The 21,267-nt window shown below is 39.8% G+C and overlaps 1 protein-coding gene and 1 long non-coding RNA gene across 3 annotated transcripts; both read right to left on the reverse strand.

Annotated features, from left to right (window-relative positions):
* Window positions 1-644: 644 nt before the first annotated feature.
* On the reverse strand, window positions 645-10,412 carry SKIDA1 (SKI/DACH domain containing 1). 2 transcript variants are annotated; one of them, XM_084621834.1, is made up of 2 exons: window positions 7,648-10,412; window positions 645-6,807 (listed from the first exon to the last, which is right to left on the reverse strand). In XM_084621834.1, exon 2 carries the CDS (start codon window positions 6,705-6,707, stop codon window positions 4,173-4,175), a length of 2,535 nt encoding a protein of 844 aa, XP_084477960.1. In that variant the 5' UTR covers window positions 6,708-6,807; window positions 7,648-10,412; the 3' UTR covers window positions 645-4,172. The 2 variants fall into 2 exon arrangements, with proteins under 2 accessions (XP_084477960.1, XP_084477959.1); XM_084621833.1 differs by having other exon boundaries at window positions 645-6,810.
* Window positions 10,413-11,228: 816 nt separating this feature from the next.
* LOC311517207 lies at window positions 11,229-12,453 on the reverse strand. The gene is made up of 2 exons (XR_014710637.1): window positions 12,081-12,453; window positions 11,229-11,822 (listed from the first exon to the last, which is right to left on the reverse strand). It is a non-coding gene; the product is annotated as an uncharacterized lncRNA (long non-coding RNA).
* Window positions 12,454-21,267: the final 8,814 nt, after the last annotated feature.

A 21,267-nucleotide genomic window follows, 5' to 3' on the forward strand; every position in this document is an offset into this window, starting at 1 on the left:
CTTGTGAGGCCGCTTGAGATTGAAAAGGAGGGGGTGGGGGGGCTAGGGCATAGCAAATAATTATATCAGAACAGTTTTTAAAAAGGCAACTTAGAAGGCCTAAAATCAGTTAACTGCATACCCAGGTGTCCTTTCCCAAAATGTTTGGGAAGTGTCCTCTGTTTAACAGAAAGCAATTTGGCTGTAGAGGAATAAGAAACCCCACATTCAACCATGGAACTGATAAACGGTACATTCTTAAACATGATTGTAAGGGTGAATGGGGGGAGGGGGGAAACCTGGTGAATGGCTCATTTCTGTAAATCTGATTTAGCTAGGTAGATTCCAATGCCTTTGTCCTTATTTTGAGGGATTTATTTTAATTTGTACACGAGTGTACTTTTTAACTTTAAAGTTATGTCCAAACAGATTTTAAGCTGAACTATTAACATTTTTCAGTAACCATTTTAAGGGTAGAAACCACAGCTAACCACGTTCTCTATATTATATATTTTCTAGTATATTACATGTATTACAATATTTTGTGTACAGATTACCACTGTATTAGACGCGGGTCTAGAAAAAAGGCCACTTTTTACACCCCTCTCTCTGTCTTAACCACTCACACGCGTGAAGTGTAACAAACAAACACATGATAGCATTGCTCTTATTTCTGCAGAAACTTTAATTTATTGGCGACTAAATCTGATATAGGAAAAAAGGTCAAAGACCATGTAGAAAATCACCAAGTGAATGATTGAACAGCAAACGTCATACAACAGCCACCACCATTTTTGCATTATTGCTACATAGTGGCGTTTTAAATAAACCAGTAAAGAGATTATCCCACTGTAGTCAAGTAAGTGTATATTATAGAACAATCACTTTTAAAAGTAAATTGTTGTAAACTGAAAGTTACATCTTTTAAGGCAATATACCTGGTTGCTGAAGGCATTACACATGTTCCCTTTTTTAATGCTCTAGAGAATTAGACATAGTCCAAAACTTCCTTTGTCTTCAATGTGGTCGCAGAAATCTTCCCAATAAATGTATCAGTAGCCTCTACTTGTAGCAAAATCTCTGGAATAATGTTCCAGACAAGTTCAAGTACTCTCCTAGGTGTGTTTTATTTATTATTCTTTTATTCTTTTATTTCATTGTATTGATTTATGCATTGTACATCAAGAAACTGGAAAACTGTCAAGTTTCATAGCTGATACTCTTTAGTTTCTCTTTCCTACAAACATTACAGAAATATCATAATCTGGCTGGCTAGAAAACCCTTGTTTTCCTCAGTATTAAGACTTACCTTTATTGGGGGAAATGTACTATTTATAACAGTAATTTTATTTTATTATTATTATTATCGTCAAGTCTAAAATTATAATAAACTGTGTTCGCAAGAATTATTACAACACAATGAGCAACAGCTACCAAACTACCAGGGATTTGAAAGAATGCCCTTCTCAGTAAATTCTTGAACCTGGCAGATTACTCTGACAGAAGTAAAAACTCAAATGTTCTTGCTAGTGGCTTGAAACTAAATTGAGGTGTACACGTGTGGCAATTATTTGGCCATTTAACTTCTTGCCTGTTGATGGTGCCTTTATTCAATATACTTCAGCAGAAAAGTCCACAGGAATGATACACTGAGGAATGTATTGGGCTCGGTGGTGTTCATTCTCCAGCTTCCAGAAACTGGAACTATTAATTCATGTAGGGCGACAGAGCTAATATCAGAGCTGGGCGCCATATTTCACGTTTTAAACTCCACTGAATGTATTTGGTCTGAATTTGTGCTTTGTTTCTTTCCCAAATATTAATTAGAGAGTCAAAACAAATCGCCTCTGCTATTTATAAGTTAGGGTCAAATCGCCATGTCTCTAATTGTAAGTGCACAGGGTCAGTGGAGGAAGCTACTTTTAAAATGCTATACTGCTTAATAGATAAAGCGAAATTTCAGGTTTTAAGCTTGCATAGTGTAGCTTTGTAGCTTTTCGTCAAGGGGAGACCTTTTTCAACCAAACGCTGCTTTCCCAAAGAGCCAGGGGATTTTCCTGAGCAGTAAATTGTGTACGTATTTACAGATCTCTGGAAATAAGCCTGAAATTTATGCAGCTCCAAACACTCGAATGTAAACATTAATTTCAGAACAACTTCATCCAGTAAACAGATTTTTAACGACCACCATAATTTCCGCTGAGCAGGTTAAGTATGCAATGCACCTTTTGCAATTGGCAACTTAAAGTGTGTGTATGTGGGGGAAGGGTGAATCAATTGAAAGGCAATTGTTTACTCTTTCTAAATATATTTGGCTGCAGGTATTCCTAGAAGAGGTCTTTTACAATGAGAGGAAAACCACGGTGTGCATATAGTAAATAGAGCGGAAAGCAGCCAGTGTCTACTTGGAATATTGAGAGACAAAGAGGGTAGAGGATCAAAAATAGGCAGTGAATTTCCATAAGAAATGTTGACTCTGAGTCACACAATAAACATTTCATTGTTGTTTTCTTTTCTTTTTTGATTTATGATAAATTATTCTCCCGGAATTAATGAAGAGGTGGAATCCCTAAAATGTAATTTGGAAAAGGCTCCAGTATAAATAAAATGTAACTCAAAAAGAGTAATTTTTAATCTCGAACTCTGCTGATTCAGCAGCCCAATTGTAACTGACCTTTTCAAATCCCCAACTTCTCAAACTGTTCTATTAGAACTTTGTAACCTATTTCCCTCCCAAAATATAAACTCTACATTGTTCAAGACTGCCTTAAATTGAGTTAATAACAGTTTTATTTCAAAACAAAACAAAACAAAAATAACCTCTGGAAGCCTATTTCCTCCCAATAAAAACCTTAAACTTTCAAATGAAGAGGAAATTATGGACAACTCTGCAATAAGTCGAAGTGTATGAAATCAGGAATTTTTAAACAGTGTTTTTAATTGAAAATAAAGCTAAAGCATGCTTTTCAACAGTGCAAATTTTCATAATTTTGATTTACTGCTTCCATCATCACAACATATTACACCAGCATGTCTTACCGAGGGCTAGACTCTAGAAGTCTACCTGTTAAACTATTTCGATATTAAGTGCAAATATAGATAATTGCCTCTGATTGTCACGTGCAGTAGAAATGCTCCTGCTACATAGATAGGATGGTATTGCAAAACTCAAGTTTCAAGAGATTCGGATAAAACAGTGAAGTGTACTATGGTTAAAATGCCTGAGTTTTGGTGCCAAAAAGCTACCAATAATATGATATTCTCATTTTGTGTATTCTTTCCACTTATGGCCTCACGTTTCACTTTCTGTGTTGCATTTACCGCTTTGCTATTTCCTCCATCGCGTGTGAGAGGTTAGACCATAAAGTGTACTGCTATACAGGCAAATATTTTAGTTGCTTTGCAAGTTAGTAAGGGGCATGTTCAGACCAAAACTGAAGTATGACATTAGTGGGTAGCAGTAATCTTATTTAAGACTTTTGGGTGAAACAAAAAGTCTTTCCAATTGCAAAGAGTGACTGTACAAGTAAAAAGACACCCTTTACCAAAAACAGAATTCCATATTTATTTACTAGTTTTGAGATGAGGCAGCTTTTCCAGTGCTCCAGCTGCACTCAAACCCCAACCTTTCCATACCATAGAAAAATTAGTAAATGCAACTGCTCTTGGAAAAAGAGCCCCCTACTTTGGAAAACAAAGCTCCCGAAAAGTAGAGGCTGCTGCCACATTGAATTATCGTGAACCCTTACTGTGCAACCAAGTAACTTAACAAACTTTAACTGAATTAACAGTTAGACTTCCATTTTCGAAATCTAGTGCATAAATTTAATGGCTCATTCTAATATTTATTATTCAACCTTTTGACATTTATTTGTAGCAGTTGAATTGAGGTACCGGTGCATTATTAGCATTTAAACAGTAAAGTGTTCCAGCTCTACCATAATCACTGAGTTTAAGTTGAGTCTTTAGCCTGAAGTACTCTGTGGAATGTAAAAATTACCCAGACAAACAAACAAGCAAATAAAAACTGCAATGGAAAAGAAAATAGTAATCCGATTTCTATCTTCACAATGTGATAAAACAGGACTCCAAAAGTGTGTAAAGCATTAAGGAGCTTGTACAAACCATCCTGTGGAGTTTAAAACAAAAGAAAGGTAAAGGTGGTTCAAGAAAGTATTTTCCAAACTATTTTATTAATTAAATTTCCTGAATTTGTGGCTAGGTGGAAGAGGTATTGCAGAACCGCCCAACTGCCATTTCCATACAGGATGGGCCTTGTGAGGTGGTTGGGAATCCTTAGTGGTGTTTAAGGAATAAGCTGGCAACAAATCCCCATCATTGCCAATAATTAGTGACGGTGGACAGGGAAAATTTGCCATGAAATTAAACGGCCTTTTCACTGCTGATGCTACATTGCTGGCTACCCTTTTGCGTCTATTGGTAACTGTAAAATCATCCAGTGTTCCTTCATGTGTCTCAATTTTACCTGTAGGACGTGGGCTTCTAGCTGATTTCAAATTTGGTTTGACTGGAGGAGTCTGCAGTACAGGTCGCTTTCCCAAAACCAATGTCCTGTAATTTTTTCTCACCCTCGCTCCAAATTTATACTCCCCATCCTCAGGTTTTGGAGTACCTAAAGTGCATGAAAGGACCTGACTCTGAGTCAGCGTGTTTAAGGAAGTGGTTTCTTTCTCAGTGCATGCAGAATCTTCCTGGGCTGTTAATAAAACCTCCGGGTTATTACTCTCAGTCACACCGTTAAACTCATCCTTAGTATCATTGCACTCACACTTTAGCTTATGTTTTGAAAGGTCAGGTTCATAGTCTTCATTCGTACTGCTGTCCTCTATTTTGATTTTAATACTGTGCAGGAATGGCAATGCCTTATTGCCTGGATCAGTGCACTCAAGCTCGGCTGCTGCTGTTGTCGAAGCACGATCGGTTTGCAAAGAGGGTAAATCCGTGGCAAATTCAATACAATGAGGGATTTTGGAATCTTCTTCTGAGTTTGCTGCTGTTGGTGAGGATTCATTATTTAAGAACCTAGCAGCTATTGTATTGTTATCTGCACAGTGTGTAGTTGGTGCTTGAAGGCATTTCCTTGCCTCTCTGAGTATTCTTTGTTGTGGAAATGCATTGTTTGTCTTTGGGCTAGGTGAAGAGGCCCCCTTTGCAGCACAGTTAATTGTTAGGTCAGTACTCTTTACATTATTGGAAAATTCAGGGTGTGGGAATGGGATCTCGGATACCCTATCGTCCCTTCTCTCAGCAAAGCAACTTCCAAGGCTGCTGGAGCAGCACACTGGAGATGCCTGGGATGCCCAGCTTTGATGACTCCATTCCTCTGGCAGTTCCGATTTGACACCACGCTGAGCACTTTGGAGGTCGGGAAGCCTGCCTGCCTCCTCGAAACCTGGCGATTTGGTGGGGGCGGCCGTGGCCAGATGATACAAGAAGTTGGCCTGGGCCATGCTGGGGGGGTTGCAGAAACTGGTTCGCCTGAAGCGGATGCTTTGTACCGAGACCTGGCTGGAAACCGAGCTGGAGTCGGAGTCGGAGGTCGAATCCTCCTCCTCGGAGCTGACCTCGCTGGAGTCCGAGACGCCGCTGCCTTCCTCCTCCTCGTCTTCCTCCTCCTCCTCCTCCTCCTCCGAGGACACGGAGTTGCTGGTGCTGGAGAGGCTGGATCCGAAGTCCGAGTCGTTGGCCACATGGTCGGAGTAAGAGCTGGACTCCGAGTCGCTGCTGCAGCTCTCGGGGAAGCTGCCCAGAGGCTGAGGCTGCGGCTGCTGCGAAGTGCAAAAGCCATCGACGAGGTGAAATCTCTCCAGGCAAGCGGCCGTGCCCGCTGCAGCTCCTTTGGGCTTGCAGGGCCTGGGCACGATCAGGAGCCGCCTGGCGCTGCTGGGGGTGTTTAATACACAGTCCTTTTGGGCGGCCTCACACGGTCTTTTCCTTTTGTATCTGTAAGTCAAACCCACAGGGCTCCCGGCAGCCGCCGCCGCCGCTAGCTTGGTCTGAGCCATGGCGGCGGCGGACTGGTAATAATAAGCAGCCGCAGCCGCCGGGTGCTTGCTGCAAAGGACGCTCCGAAAGTAAGGGGGATCCGTGTGAAAGGTGACATAGTTGCCCACGATCGGGGCGGTTTCATAGTGTAAAGGGGGTTTGCAAGGCGACCGAGCGATTTCTGGGTAGCTGTGACCAGTGTATTTACTCAAAATGTGAGGTAGATCAGAGGCCGGTAGCAAGCCTGTGTCCCCGGGACGCAAAGCTTTTCTTCTAACTGGCAGAGGCTGAGCCGATTCATTCAAACCCAGCCAAAGTTTGTTCTCTTTCCAAAAGCTGGAGTAGGGGTCGGGGGATGTGTGCTCCGGTTGGAGATCTTTTGTTGACAATGCCCGGCTTATTTTCCTCCTTTTTGTCTTAAGGACTCGTTCCGTTTTGCAAGAAGTGTAAAGAGCTTCCACGTCCTCTCTGGATATCAGTGTGCATTTGGCTGCATGGAAAGCGATGGAGTTGATGGCTTTGAGTTTCCTCAACTCCTCCAGGTCGCAGTGATGCTTTTTTACTTTTAAATGATCCATTCGCTTGTGCACTGTAGTTCTCGGGATGTTTTTGAGCAGGTCTGTAAAAACCTGAGAGAGTGCAAACATTTGCTTTCCTTTAATGATGAGGTAGCCGAGCCTCACGCCATCCACCTCTTCAAAACCCGACTTCAAGTCTCCCATTTCTTGAATTAAATTATTCCCAGCATTTGCAGAAAGAAAGAAAAAAAAAAAAGCCACACACACAATCCTCAGCCAGATGCTGTATTTGTCTCAAGGCATCCTGCTAATAAAATAACAAAGACTGTTATTCCTGCTAAATGGAGTGCCAAACTTTAGAAGAAATTAGAAGAAAAAGGAAAAAAAAAAACCAACAACAACCATGTGAAACTACAATCTCTCTGTATTTTTGTTTGAAAATCAGGTTTGCCAAAGTGTTTCTCTAAGTTGCTGTTGAAGATCAGTACCTGTTCCCTTTCATTCCCTGCTTTTCCATTGGAGAACTATGATAATGGAATGTGAAGGGAGGAAGAGACAAGAAATGCAGCTGCTATTCCCGCCGCTGCTTTAGCTACAAATAAAATGACAGAGTGAAGTGAGCTCGTCCGGAGACACCTTCATCAATTAATTCCCCTAAAGCCAACGCTGATTGGACACTCCTGACAGGTGATGCAATAAAAATTGATATTCCACCCCTTCCCCCCCAAAAAAATCTCCCACTAATTAGCATACCCTTACACTGCCAAGCCCCCTCCCAAAGTAAATAATACAGTTAGTATATAAATCTTTCTATTAAACAATCTGAGCTCAGATACACTCAGACCTCTCAGACTTCATCGCTAGCTACAGATGTAGGATTTGTATATTTTTTATTATATATATATATAGTTAGACTATTTTGGACAAATGCGGCTATTTTGCGCATTATGTGTCTGTAAAGGATATAAGTGTTATCATATCGAGAGCAAAGACTTTGGTAATGCAATAATTTTAAACTGGTATTTTATTCTGCATTGTGTGGAAAATGAAGCTTAGCGAAAATATGCAGAATAGCCTGGTATTTCCCTTTTTCAAGCTCCAGAGTGAAAGGCTCTGTTGTTAGAAAGCGAGAAGGAATACTTACATTTTCGAGTTTCTCTTGGTTTTCCTCTTCTGTTTAATTGTCTTTCTACAGTCAATGGCTAAGTTTGTTTTTTGCTCTGCATATCAAGGTTTCCAGCACCGTAATACTGTCACTCTGTAGTTGAAATTCTGTCTGTAATATTGGGGGAGGGGAAGGAGGACGTGGGCTCACGTCAGACCCATAACAAAGCATAGATAAGCCAGAAATGTATACACTTTTCACAATTAACCGTGCTGGATCACAAGCTGGAATGTCCTAGAGTCCCAGACTACACTTCAGGATTCTTGTGTGCTGACGGCTTCCAGGAGAGAAAAGAGAATGTAAAATATCCAAGGTGCTTCCAGAGGCTTTACGTAATAACAGAAAAGTGCTGGCACAGGATCTAGAATACTGCAATGATCCAGGACACTTCTGGTTTGCAGCACGTTCAGTTTGGAGTAGACCTTCTGCAGACTTTAGATGTTCCATTTATACCCACCCTTTTAAAAATCATTTTGAAGAAGCAGTATGAAGGTGTAACCTCTTCGCAGTGACGTTAAAATACTTCAATGTCAGGCACAAATGATTTCGAGCATGTTGCAATGTTAGCAAACCTCTTCCTTCGTGCGTTAAAATGATGTTTGCGGTTTGCATGTCAAAAGCTGCAAAAATAACTATCCGCCCATAATCAGTTTGCAACTGAAAACTGGATATAACACAAGCACTTATATATAGCAGTAGTTTAGTGCATATCCAAAATTAGACACATCCGTGTGATTAAGAAAACATCTCATATTTCTGGGACTAATTTTTCCTTTCTAATTCAAAAGTTCCATTATCCATTCTAAAGATTGGCAATATGGTGAGTGGAGCTCGTATTACACCATCAGATATAGCTGAAATAAATAAAAGGATCGCTTAAAAAATAAATTTCGGTAGTTTTGCATTACAAAGTAGATGCACACAACCTCCCAATTTCGCAGGAATTCTGGCGAGAAGTGGGAATTTACAGAAGTGCATCCGGAAATTAAGGAAGTCTATTTAGGAGAGTCTGTAACTCAGTAGGTTTGAGATTTGAAAAGCCACCCCTAGACTACTGTTGCTCTCTGCACAGATGTAATCGCCGCTCTTCAACTTAATCAATGTGTGTACAAACCACATCTAGTTCCTCCTTTTGAAATCTAAGGATAGTATTCCCATCCAAGAAACCAGAGCTACAGCAAATTACATTTTGTCCCTTGAATGAGAAAAGGATCGCTGAATGAATCTCGTGATATTTCAGCCTTTAAACGTAACCAAGAGGCAGCAGTGAACAATGCCTCGTCACAGCTAATACCATCCACAGAGTTAAGCCTTCTTTTGCTTTGCATCTGGATTTATCAGCATACATTTTCCTTTCTCACTGGCGTAAGAGACATCATGTTATATTCTCTAGCTGAAAGCAAAGTTTCGAGGGAAAACAGCTGCTGGCGTTAAAAGGAAATCATCGTAGCCTTTCTAAAGCTAGAGACAATAAGGTCGTTTAAAAATTCCTCCTGATGCACTTATATGCTGCTCGCACCCCCACCCCCACCCCACTATTCTCCTCCCCCTGTTTTAAGGTTAAGGCTGTGGAGTCAAACAGTAAAGAAACAGTAACCTCAGATAAAGGTTTTAAAGAAGACATTACAAAAAAGTGGGCTGAAAAGTCATTTCTTTGCCAGGTAGCTTAGTTGTTTCTCTCTCTCTCTCTCTCTCTCTCTCTCTCTCTCTCACACACACACACACACACACAAACACACACACTTTTACTACATATGACAGTCTGCTTTGTGATTCAGTAACTATTTTAAAAATGCATGCTTTTTTGTTTAATACTTGCATTATCAAATGTTTTAAACTAGTAGCGGCTATTTGCCAGACCTCTTCCCCCCGCCCCCCCAAAGGTACAGCCATTAGCTTCTGGATGTAGTCAGAGCCAGTGTTGAAGGGGGGGGGGGAGAAGTCTTAGAAAATCTCTCTCTCTCTCTCTCTCTCTCTCTTACGGGCACACACACACACAACTATAGATATACACATACTTTCAATTGCATATCTTACTCCACATCACACACACAGTCTTTTGTTTCTTTAACTTCTCCATCATTTTTTGTCCAGAAGGAAACAAGCAGCTTTCTTATGGCCATCAGTGCACGCTGTATATCGGGATCTTCTTCAGGAACATTGGGGGTAGATCATTAGAGGCCCTTGCCAGCGCACACACGTACACAGTAAAGGAAGAGGACTTTAAACTGGATTTGCACACACACACAGGGGATTGTGATCAATAGCTACCAGCATTTATGGTTTAGATTATTAATGTGAAAGCTAGCCAAGAGAATGGACAGGAAAAATTAAAGGTGTCTGTTATCAATTATATTAAAACTTATGCAATAATTTACTCTCTCCCTCTGTGTGTGTGTGTGCGTGCAGGGGGCAGATACAAATGTATATTTCTGTAATAATTTTGTTGACCACCTCAGCCTCACTTAAAGTCAAAGATGAACACGATTCAAAAGATGGATGTTTGCTTCCCATTTCTTCAGAACAGAAGGTCTAAGGATGCCCATTTTACCAACTATATGTACATACAACAATATATAGCTGTGAATACACACGTTATCAATCAAATGTGTTCCTTTTCACTTTGAGCAACATGCAATCTGTGATCTACATCCTAGAGTGAGATAATATTTCAGTTCTGAAGCTGTCTGGCCAAAGAATAAACCTACTAGAAAATAAAGAGAAAAATAATGTTCATAATATATACTGTAGACATTTTCCCATTTATCTCAGATTACTTTCATTTTTGAAAAATTGTGTTAAAATATATAGTCTTGCAGAAAACTTTTAATTATATTGCTTCAGAAAGAATGCATATAACATTTTAGATGCCTTTTCATTTTATGTTTTGATTTATTTCCATTGTATGATTGTGTTTAAATACTACTACAATTCAGGCTGACCTCTTCCTTCTTGAGCAAAGTAATGCACACACTGTTTCTTTAAATGTTTAGTTGTGAAATGCAACAGCAATTTATAGCAATAGTTTTACTAATGCAGAGAATTCTTTTTCCTAAGGGCTCATGTGCATTTTCATACTCCGATTGCCACATTATTAGAGCATTTCTATTACTATTTAGTATTATTTTTAAGCACTGGACCAATCTTCAGGTACTGACAGCATTAAATACACCTTTTATTTTCACCACTTTTATGCAGAAATAAATCATTTAAATGAGAAATAACCTTGTTCACCAGTTTTAGATATATGTGCATATTGTGCTCATAGAGGATACAAACAGAAAACAGAGGATATCAGGAACAGTCCAGTAACAGGGTCAAAGAACAGTATACTAGGGTCCTTCTGCTATTTTAAAGTCAACCAAATGTGACTTCAGTACTTAAAATTTGCCATAAATTCTAATATGTCAAACATAAGAATGCACAACCAAATTATCCAAATACCTGGGCCAATTAATTGCCAACTAACAGTAAAAAAAAATCATGACAATTTATCAAACATAATATCACAACTGAGTTATTTCCATGTAAACAAAGCAACAATGTATAGTTCTGTTCAGCATTTTTAAAGTTTTATTTTTCCATGTGGATGTATCACACACACCAGAAATGTCTGGAATTCAGTAAAATCACAGAATAACACAGCAGATGTTGATAATCTTGTTTTTTAAATACAGTTTTTAAGGGGATTTTTTGGACACATACTACATGCCATGTTGTCTACTGACCCACAATCAATATGCAGTGACCTTCTACCCTTTTTTTGCCCCTTGACCCATCCTGAATTCAATGCAGCCTTTATACATTTTCAAATCCTTGGATGTAAAGGGGATTTGGCAAAGCTTTGTTCTGAAAGGATCCTAAAATGTGCATTTTTAATTAGACAAAGGTAAAGCAACAAACATTGGGGAAGATGATTTCTTACATACAGGTGAGCAATAGTAATTTCTGTATTCAAGAACTATATCAGAGAAAACATATTCTGCAAACTGAAAAGCAATTACAAACACAGGAGATCAGAAGGTTATGGATTGCACCAAATTAGCAATGTGGCACAAATCACTTTCATGACGTAAGGGATGGCCAGGCCACAATCTTCCAGCGCTCCTCATCTCCAAGGACTGTGGGGATTCTGGTGACCCGGGGAGAGGCGACTGGAGAGAGAGAGAGAGAGATTTAATCTCAAGCTACAGGCACATTCCCTTATCTCTCTTGCTATCAACCAGTTTAAAGGACACCATAATTATGATGGTGATAAAACAATGCCGGCTTATGTGTGCTGAATAAATAAAGAATGTTTACAGCTCTAGAATGTTTCAATTCCAATTAAACGCTATCAAAGAAAAGCCACTTCCCCTCAGCCAGCCCCTATTTACCTTGTTTGTTGCAATATTTTCCTATGAAATACAAACCTTCCAGAATGCCATTAAGGACAAGTTGGTGGTGAAAGAATAGACAGCACACACTCTCAGTCCCACAATTTATTTAGATCGCCTAAGCTTTTATTTGTTTATTTCGCAATGGCCAGCTGCTTGGAGATGCAGTGCTAAAAGGCGCTTAAGTGTCCAGCTCCAAGCTCCAACCACAGGCAAAGGAATTGGGAGTAATTAATGCAGCGCCCATGGGCGATAGAAGAAGGGGGAGGGAGAGAGGAGAAGGGGGCCGGCTATAGTCTCCTGGTTCCGACCCCCGACCAGAACCCAGAGGAGCTTGGTCTCCAAGCAGTGCCGGTTTCCTCTGCACAGTGCATCTGGGACCCCTGGAAACAGGAGGCTGAAAATTTATCCCATTTACTGAGGCACAAGGATCATTTAAAATATTCATTGTATCAGGAAATCTCATCATAATCAGATTAAAATAAGGTTTGGGGGAGTGTTGCCTCTGAGTCTGTGTACTAAACACTGATTGGATTACAAAGAAATAAGAAAGCTGATTCATTTTGTATGTTAGAGTAATAGTACAATGAAAACCAATCATTTTGCCATGGGAGACACTTTTTGAAGCCATGATTTTCCATTATGTTTTAGAGAACACATTTCTCTCAGATACCATTGTAATTTAAACTTTATATCCCATATTTCAACATGATGTTCTTGTTTATTTTTAAAGCCCATGCCTTACAAATGCTATGGAATACAGTGCTGTAGATCGTAGTTTATCTCAATTTGCTTTTAAGCTAATTTAGTCTAAAAGATAAACACTGCTGAATTTAAACTTCTTAAATTAAATGTTCATGGGTGAAATATTTATTTATTTTTAATTGGAGCAGAATGTAGTGGAAAAGCGGAGTGTATTTACAGATTTTCTAGATAGTTGTAGGCCCTTTTCTTTTTGAAAGTTTAGACCTCCAATGCCTTCGATTCTACTGGCAGAATTAGGATGGACTGGAGGGTCCTGAACGTGACCATTCACTAAGGCGGGGGGCTACAGCTTGCAACAACGTGCTCGGCAACTTAATCTTACACTAAAAAAGGCAGAGAGCGAAAAATAATGGAATACAAACTCTCCCGATATTTGTAGTCACTCCTAAGGTGGATTGTGTATTTGAAGGCTGATGGGAACGTCTGGTTTTTGGAGCAAAAAGGAAAGAAGGTAAGCGTTTGTCCTTGTATCCGCCAGTTCGTGGAGGAACAATGAAAGAACAAAGGGAACCACTTCTCCATTCGAACTCTTTACAGTTTCTTCCTCCATTTCAAGCTTATTGTGAGGGGCTGAGGGTGGACTCGCTTAACTTTGCCTTTAGAAACTGTGTAGGAGGGTTTGGGTTTAAGAAATTATTAGAAAGTTGCGCAGCAATGTAAATTAAAACATGTTTACTGGTAAAGATGCTCACAATAGCAGTAACAGCAGCCACGATTAAGCAGAAGTTGTTAATTTCATGGATCTAAACTCCCCAGATAGTCCCCCCAAACCAACAGCAATCAAAGTTTAGTTTGTATGAGCGTGGATGGGAACCTTTCTTAGGATTTCAGTGCTCCCCAAAGAGAGACTAGTTTGTGGGACTTAAAAAAAAGCACGATTAAAAAGGTTTTAAAATGTGTTCCCAGTAATGATCTCGTGCTGATTAGCGAAGTAAGAAGGGAAACGGGTGAAAACAAAACGTTCGTAGAAATAAATCAAATAAATTGCTGCAAGGATAGAGGCAGTGGGGGTGGGGTTATATGCAAACAAATATAATTCGCATTTGGCTGAGCAGCAAAAGTCTTGCATTTTTGCCAGTCGGTGTTGCTAGCATACCCCTGCATAGGACATAATTGTGTTGAGCTGCTACACTGGGTGGGGTTGCGGTGGAGACAAACACCTTCCCTCCCCGCCCCGAAAGCAAAGCACGCGGATCAGACAGAGAAGACATAGCTCCAAAGTAGCAAAGAGATTTCCTAGGCAGCAGCCTCCGTTGCACTCTCTGCCCCTCTTGCAGCGGAGACACGCTTGGTGTTTATATTCCTGCTTTGCTGTATTGTCAGGGACAGCGGCATGGGAGGAGAGAGAGGAAAACAACCCCGACTTGTTGTTAAGCAAATTTAATGCATTGTTGGCAGCCTCTCCCCCTGGAAAAAAAAAAAGTTGGGGGTGTGATGTGCACGGAGCCCCCTGGAATGTGCGTCCACATAACAATGTGCAACGCTGCCAGCGCTACTGCTCCCTCCATTCACTACTTGGGCGCAGAGCGCGGGGTCTCCCGGCGGCTGACCTTTCACCTCCCCCCACCCCTTCCCCCTTCTCTCGGCGTTTCCTTCTGCCGCTCGGGCACTGTCTTACCCACAATTCCTCACGCCGGCCGCGCTCGTGCCGAGCTCGAGCCTGTCGTAATCGCCCCCCCTCCCCCCGCCATTGGGCTCTCCGGAAGTCACACACCCAGAACGGAGCCCAGCGCCCGGGCAGCAGCAGCCTGAACAGAGCTCGGGGCAGCGCCTCAGGAGCGCAGTGCTGCGTAGATCAGTTTGAAGAGGGCCCCTGTGGAGGCAGCAGGATTTGGGGGGCACTCCTGGCATGGCCCCAAGTAGTATATTAGTAGCATGTCAAACCTGGCGGAGGGATCCGATGAGGCAGACTACAGAAGCGGTGGGGGTGGGGGTGTGCTCACATGAGTTTTAAGTGGACACGTGGAATTGGCACAATTTAAAGCAGCCCCATCATGGCCCCGGATAGTATGTTGGGAGCCTAGAAAACACGTGTTTCAATGACTGGGACGGCATGTAGAGGCAACAAGATTTGGGACAGCTTAAGTTTAACCCCTGCAGGGTGAAATAGCTCCAAGGAGTTTAATGGAGTTATACATGTGCTTGGAACAGGAACTGGAGTATCTTCCCGCCCCGAATAGAGCCTCTCTAGGCTACAACGTAATGGGAGATGGAGGGCAGACTCTAGAGAGAGAGAGAGAGAAGATTATTCCAAAGAGTTTAAAGTCATTATACACATGAGGAGGGGGGCAAGATCAGGGACAGTCCCCCAAATAGCAGCTTTCTAGAAGACAACAGGAGGGAAAGAAGGCATCTTCCAGAGAAAAAAATAATTTAAAAACGGGGGGGGGGGGGGAAAGAGGTGGTGGCGAAGGTTGTAGCAGAACTTGGACTGCTCCTGTGGTGAAATAATTGATGAACACAAAGTGGAGGGGAAGAAAGATTTTTTTTTTGCCCTTACTGAATATAGCAGAAAAGGAGTTTAGGCCCACTTCAGAGAGAGGGGAATTGTTCACATAGATTCAGAGGAATTGGATACTCGCATACGAGGAGAAATATAGCCAGGGAGGAAGAGTGGGGCTGTGTTGTTGCCTGTTGAATATTAATAGCAAACATGAATGTCTCAAATTTTAAAGTACCTTGTCTTGAGCGTTAAGGATATAGGTGCAGAATCAAATGTGTCATGAAGCAAATCACCCAAACATAAACATTTATCAGTTAAACCCAAATATATAATGAAGCCCCATCCGCCCTCATTTTTTGCACTAAATTTTGCCCCAAGTCCTGATCTCTTTCCATTATTTAATGTTTTAACATGCGGGAGAGAAACATCTGATTTATTATAAGCAGATTTTAACTAACAAAACATAGGAGATAAAGGGGATTAAAACATGTTTAATTATAACGCCATACCCCAATACAAATCAGATTAAAAAGCAACATGTTTTATTACATTTCCGTAATAAACCTCTAAAATAATTAGTGTTGGTTAGGTACATTTTCCGATTAATGTGTGAAATGTTTGATCTATATACAAAGTTAAAGTGAGAAAGAAGATGATTATAACATAATTACATGGAATTAATCCCACCCCCAAAAGAGATCCTTAGATCTAGGTTGACTATTAAAATTTGAAGATTGGACATTAATAGTTTAACAGGAGCAGTGTTTAGTTGAGAGAAGAGTCATATCTGCAGCACTTAATGATTTTAACTGTGAGGAAGAAGTTATAGCAGAAAAGCTAGGGAGCTCGAGGTTTCGCCAGGAGACTGCAGAGAGGAAAGGGCTGGTTCAATAAGGCTGTTTTGGGTGAGAGAGTCGATGGGCTTGGGCAAACTGGACTGAGCGAGTGGGGAAACCGAGATCAAAATGCTCCCGCGAAGACTGGGCTACCTCGTTTCAGGAGGGCTGCATCTGAGTGAATGAGTGGGGCGAGAGGGTTGTTGAGGCGAGCTGCAGCGCGTTTTACTGGAGCAGGCAGGCTGCAGTGAAAGAGTGAAATAACCAGATTTGGGAAGGCTACAGTGAATGCCTGTCAACTTTTCAGAAAGAAATTAAGGTGATATAGAACATCCAAATGGACGGTTTTGAAGAGGGTATGTCTCCTCTATTTCCCTTCTCCTTTGTATCCTTTCTCTTGATTCCCCCCCCCCCCCATTTTCCTCTTCCTCCTGCCAGTTTCTGCAGCGTGGAAGAGAGGATTTGGGGGTCAGGGAGAAGAACAATGTTGACCAGTCTGGTGTACAGCACTGTCCCCTGAAGGGAAGAAGGAAGCACTGCAGCATGTGGGTTAAATGCAGTGTTTCCTCCTCTCCTGCTGGCAGTGCTCATGCTATGTGAGAAAATAAGCAGAACTGAGGCCAGCTGGGGGAAGGTCAGTGGTAACAAATGGAGTTGGCAGGAGCCTTGCAGCTCAGCATAATTGGAACCCTGAACCCAGGCTAGGATCTGGAGAACAGTTGGCTACAGGCCAGCTAAATAATCTCCCACTCTTCTTTTAAAACACTTTATATTGAGGGTGAGCAGCTGATATAGAGCAACTCTGTGGGTGTCCTCAACAAAAGGAGGGTGAACTGTTAGGCTTGTGCGTTGGTCAAGAGGGCAAGCAAGTCAGCTTAACAGTCAGAGAGAGTGGGGTGGGCTCATGGAGGCAGCATTGATGGCTATCATGGAGAGATTGACTAGCAAGACGCTGCACCCTGGGAGTGGGGCGGGCTCCTGAAGAGAGCAGTTAGTGAGGAAGAAAAGGGGCTGCAGTGAGCGAGTGGGGCAGGCTACAACCGTTGAGGCAGGAAATGCGAGCAGGCGGGTTTGGGGAAGGTTGCTGCAGTGAGCGCGCGGGGGTAGGCGGCCTGGAGACGGTGCAGTGAATGAGTGACTCGGACGGACGGGTTTGAGAGGCTGCAGTGAGCGAGAGGAAGTGTAATTTGGGCTCCTTTTCCTCCAGCCGCTCCCATTGTTCACAGGCCGCCTTCTTCGCGCTGTTTTCAGCTGGCTGGGCTTGTCCTGCCAGAGCGAGGGAAGGAGACGAGCTCCCGCTGCACAGCATTATATGTTAGCTCCAAACACAGTTGGGTTATGGCGCAAATTTGTATTATATCCTTCACAGCAATTCAGGGGTTTCCAACAAGACAACTGGTAAATAAGTAGAGAGGATTATTTAAAAGTGCTATTCGCTCAGAGATGCTCCAGCGAGGCTGTAACTTACATGGTAGACAAAAGGTAAAAACCCCACCATAAGGCTGGATTTATACATAGAAGAACGTTTATGAGTGGATTTTAGAACAGGACTTCCTAGAGAAACTGGGAAAAAAGCAACTTTCAGAAGCAGGGGATTTGGAATAACAAATACAGTCAAATAGAATTTTGAAAAGAACACGTTTGAATGTTTTATGTATAAAAACGAGGATTAATCTTATTTTGCATTTAATATAAACACAGTGAAACCAGCGATTTCTTCAAATACTAGCTGCAGGCTTGTTCAGTTAAAAAAAATAAAAATTAGTGCTTTTCATGAAAAGTATTCTTTGCTTTAATGATTTTCAAAAACTTGTTTAAAAATAAATGATTTCAGCCCTCCATTCAGACCAGAGCTTTTCACTCTACATTACATCAAAACAGTTAACTAACTTGATATGAAAGAAAATTTCCAACAAGTGCCGTATTCTTTAAAGCAAAAATAATCTTTGCTCATTTCGCTTTAGTGAGGAAAATTAAGCTGTGTGGGGGTCTCATATATTTATTAGGAGGGAGGATAATTTCTGGAGAAATCCTCAAGTAGTTTTGCACAAATTCCTTCTACAAAAAAAGAGCGATTGGTTTCAGTAAATTGTTTGACTGGGCTTGAAATTTTATTTTAGCAAATTAGAATTGACGTCTTATTCCGTATTGCATTTACACACCACCACGAAACTAACATTTGACAAAAGTTTTTAACTACAAGACGACGAAGTTAACAGATGTTTATAAATAGGAATTATTGTCAGCTAGATGCTAACAACTGACTTTTCTCCCCTGCTTGGAAATGTAGGCGTTAAACGCGACTGCAAAGTTAAAGTTGTTTAAAAGTATACCCAGAACTTGTTTTTGTTGTTCGTTTCTCTTCACTCTTTGTAAACTTGCAGTCTCTTGTGGGACTCAATCGTTTAATAAAGAACAATTATATTTAGATGGTAGAAGTCTTAAAGATCATTTGAAGGTTTAAGATGAAAATAATATTTCACAAGAAAAAACTGCTAATTAAATTGGCTTAAAATATTTAAGGGCTCTGATTATTTTCTCAGTTGAAACGTGTTTACTCTCAAATGCTGTTTGGTAATTTTCAAAATGTGAACACAACTTGAGAAAATATAATTTAAAATGAAAATTACGTGCGATCATATTGTTTTAGTTAATATATATTGCATATTGTGGATTCAAAATGATCTCGTTGAAAGAAAAAGATTTTAAAATAGTCAGAGGAACACCATTCTGGCCACTCTACGATGTTCTTTATATTATACTTGTCTTGTATGGAATATGTTGACGTATTTAATATAGTCCTCCTTTCACAAAGGATCATTGTTGTTGTTTTTAATTGGGGAAGTGCCATAATATAAAAATTACCCACATTCCGACTCTGAAGTACCACAGTAAGATTGACAAAAAGTGTTCTGAGGCTTGCGCGCTTAATTCGCTAGGAATGTTAAGCTTCCCAAGATACACCCTATGTGGTCACGTTACACTTGTTATCAGAAAGTTTTTAATGATAAAACCCCATACATAGAAGAAATGTGTGTGCATCTACAAATTCAAAATCGAAATTACTTTTAGCAACTAGCAGTGGGAACATAGCTCATTGATCGATAGGCTGTTTTTAATTGCATTTGGCAACCTCTTTATTTCAGGGACACAATACAATTAATTAACATATTCTTGGGCGTGTTTTTGAGATTGGGAGGTGATGGCCCCTTATTGAGAAGAAAACACTTTAAATAAAAAAGTAACATTGTTTTGTCCAAATGGTACTTGGTAAACTAGGCTAATATCATTTATACAGCCCACAAATGTGGTTCATTTACTCGAAGTTGCTTTAGTATATAACAAAACCGACTTTTCTCTTTCCCACCCCATTATCTTTAAACTGCATATATGGATTTAATTTATACACAACCATCTTAAAATAGCTTTATATCAGACACTTGATTAGAAACTCAGCATGTCATTTCTTGTATTAATTATAATATAAATGTAACTCTTAAGTGGAAATAAAGGAAATGTGACCCTTGATATTAAAATTACACTACCAATCATAACACAAAAAATAAAAATATAGGATATTGCTTTAGTAGAAAAATGCTAATTTAAGAAATTCTACACAGAGATATGCATGCATAAAGACAATTTAAGGTTTGTTTTTGGGATGACTATGTAAATGCACTTATTAAAAAAATCCAATAAATTAATAAGTACCTCACAAAAAAAATCCTGAACTTTACAGTGGATATTAGTCTTATCTAAAGAAAAGCTGTGCATTGCATTTAAATCACATATCTAAATTCCAGAGTTTACTAACCCAGCTTTTCAAGGATTAGCACAGCATTAATATTCAGTATGGTTTGCTGGAAGTTTATTTCAGGTTCTTTTGTAATATACTGTAATTATTATTTTGACCTGACTCATATAACAATGTGGTTAACATTTAAATACGCGTTTAATGTAGAGAATTATAAATTCATTGCTAAATTAAAATCTTTAATCTATATCACTTAGGAAATGTTAAATCTTTTAGAAGGAACTAAGCACCATGCTTAAAAATATTCTGTGTTACAATTCCTTAACTTGGAATTTTGGTTTAAGATTGTTCATTCAGGGAAAAAAACTTGCTTCATGTTTACAGTAAACCTCAGACTAGAATTAACATTTAAATGTCAACATTAGTAACAGAAGCAGTACTTGAAAACCACCTATTTCATTAATTGTTGCTAGTTAAATAGAATTTGCCAGAAGTCTCCAAAGGTGATAGTGCAATTAAAAACAATAACATTAATGCTTTTAAACAGTAGTTTTAAAGGAACAGTGAAATAATACTGCCATTCTAAAATGTTAAAAACTGTACTTATGATCACAGAAATGGCAATCACACAATAAATGAGTAGGCGTAATATTCAGCACATACATCAGATACAGTCTTAGATATTATTACCTATACTTGTATAATCTATAACTGTATAAGATATAACCCACAAGATAAGAGGTGAATTAATATTAAAACATTTTAATTATTAAAAAAATGTACTTGTAGAATAACATGTACTGGTTTGATAATTGGTATTCATGTATTGAAGAAAATAGAAAACTATACTTTTTAGTGGTATAACTTATGAGCAAACATACAGCAAAGACTAGATACATATTTTAATATGGATTTCATAGATATGCTATGTCTCTCATAATTGAACATGGCTAAATTTGTTGGATCCAAGCCAATCTGCCATTTAAAACACACTATGTGCAAAGGTCAGAACACAAGTCACATACTCTCTACAATGTGTAGAGTGACCGTTTTGCTGCTTCTTTCCTAGGAATAAGCAAATAGCCATGATTAACATTTATTTTGATTAAGGCTATTTGTGATGTTAACACATATAAACAGAAGGCAAACAAAACTCCTGATGTATTTTAAATAGAAAAATATGAACAATAGTAACCTATCTATTGAATGTCAGGTTATTGTAATTATTCTTCTTTTTAATTACATGTGTTTTGTTGTACATCACATCCCTTTGCACACAGGTAAAGATGAAAGCTCTTTGAATATAGGCTCAATTAAAAAATACAGTCTAAAATTTCTAGGAAAGACTTACTTTCTATAAAGAAGCCAATTCTCCTACCCAGAAGTCCAGAAACACAACTCCTAAATTTATCTCTTGTTTTTGAA

This window comes from Lepidochelys olivacea (assembly GCF_965140295.1).
Source record: "Lepidochelys olivacea isolate rLepOli2 genome assembly, chromosome: 2".
NCBI classification, from domain to species: Eukaryota; Metazoa; Chordata; order Testudines; family Cheloniidae; genus Lepidochelys; species Lepidochelys olivacea.

Coding starts and splice junctions, on each gene's coding strand:
- SKIDA1 (XM_084621834.1), bottom strand. CDS start 6,707: ATGGGAGACTTGAAGTCGGGTTTTGAAGAGGTGGATGGCGTGAGGCTC.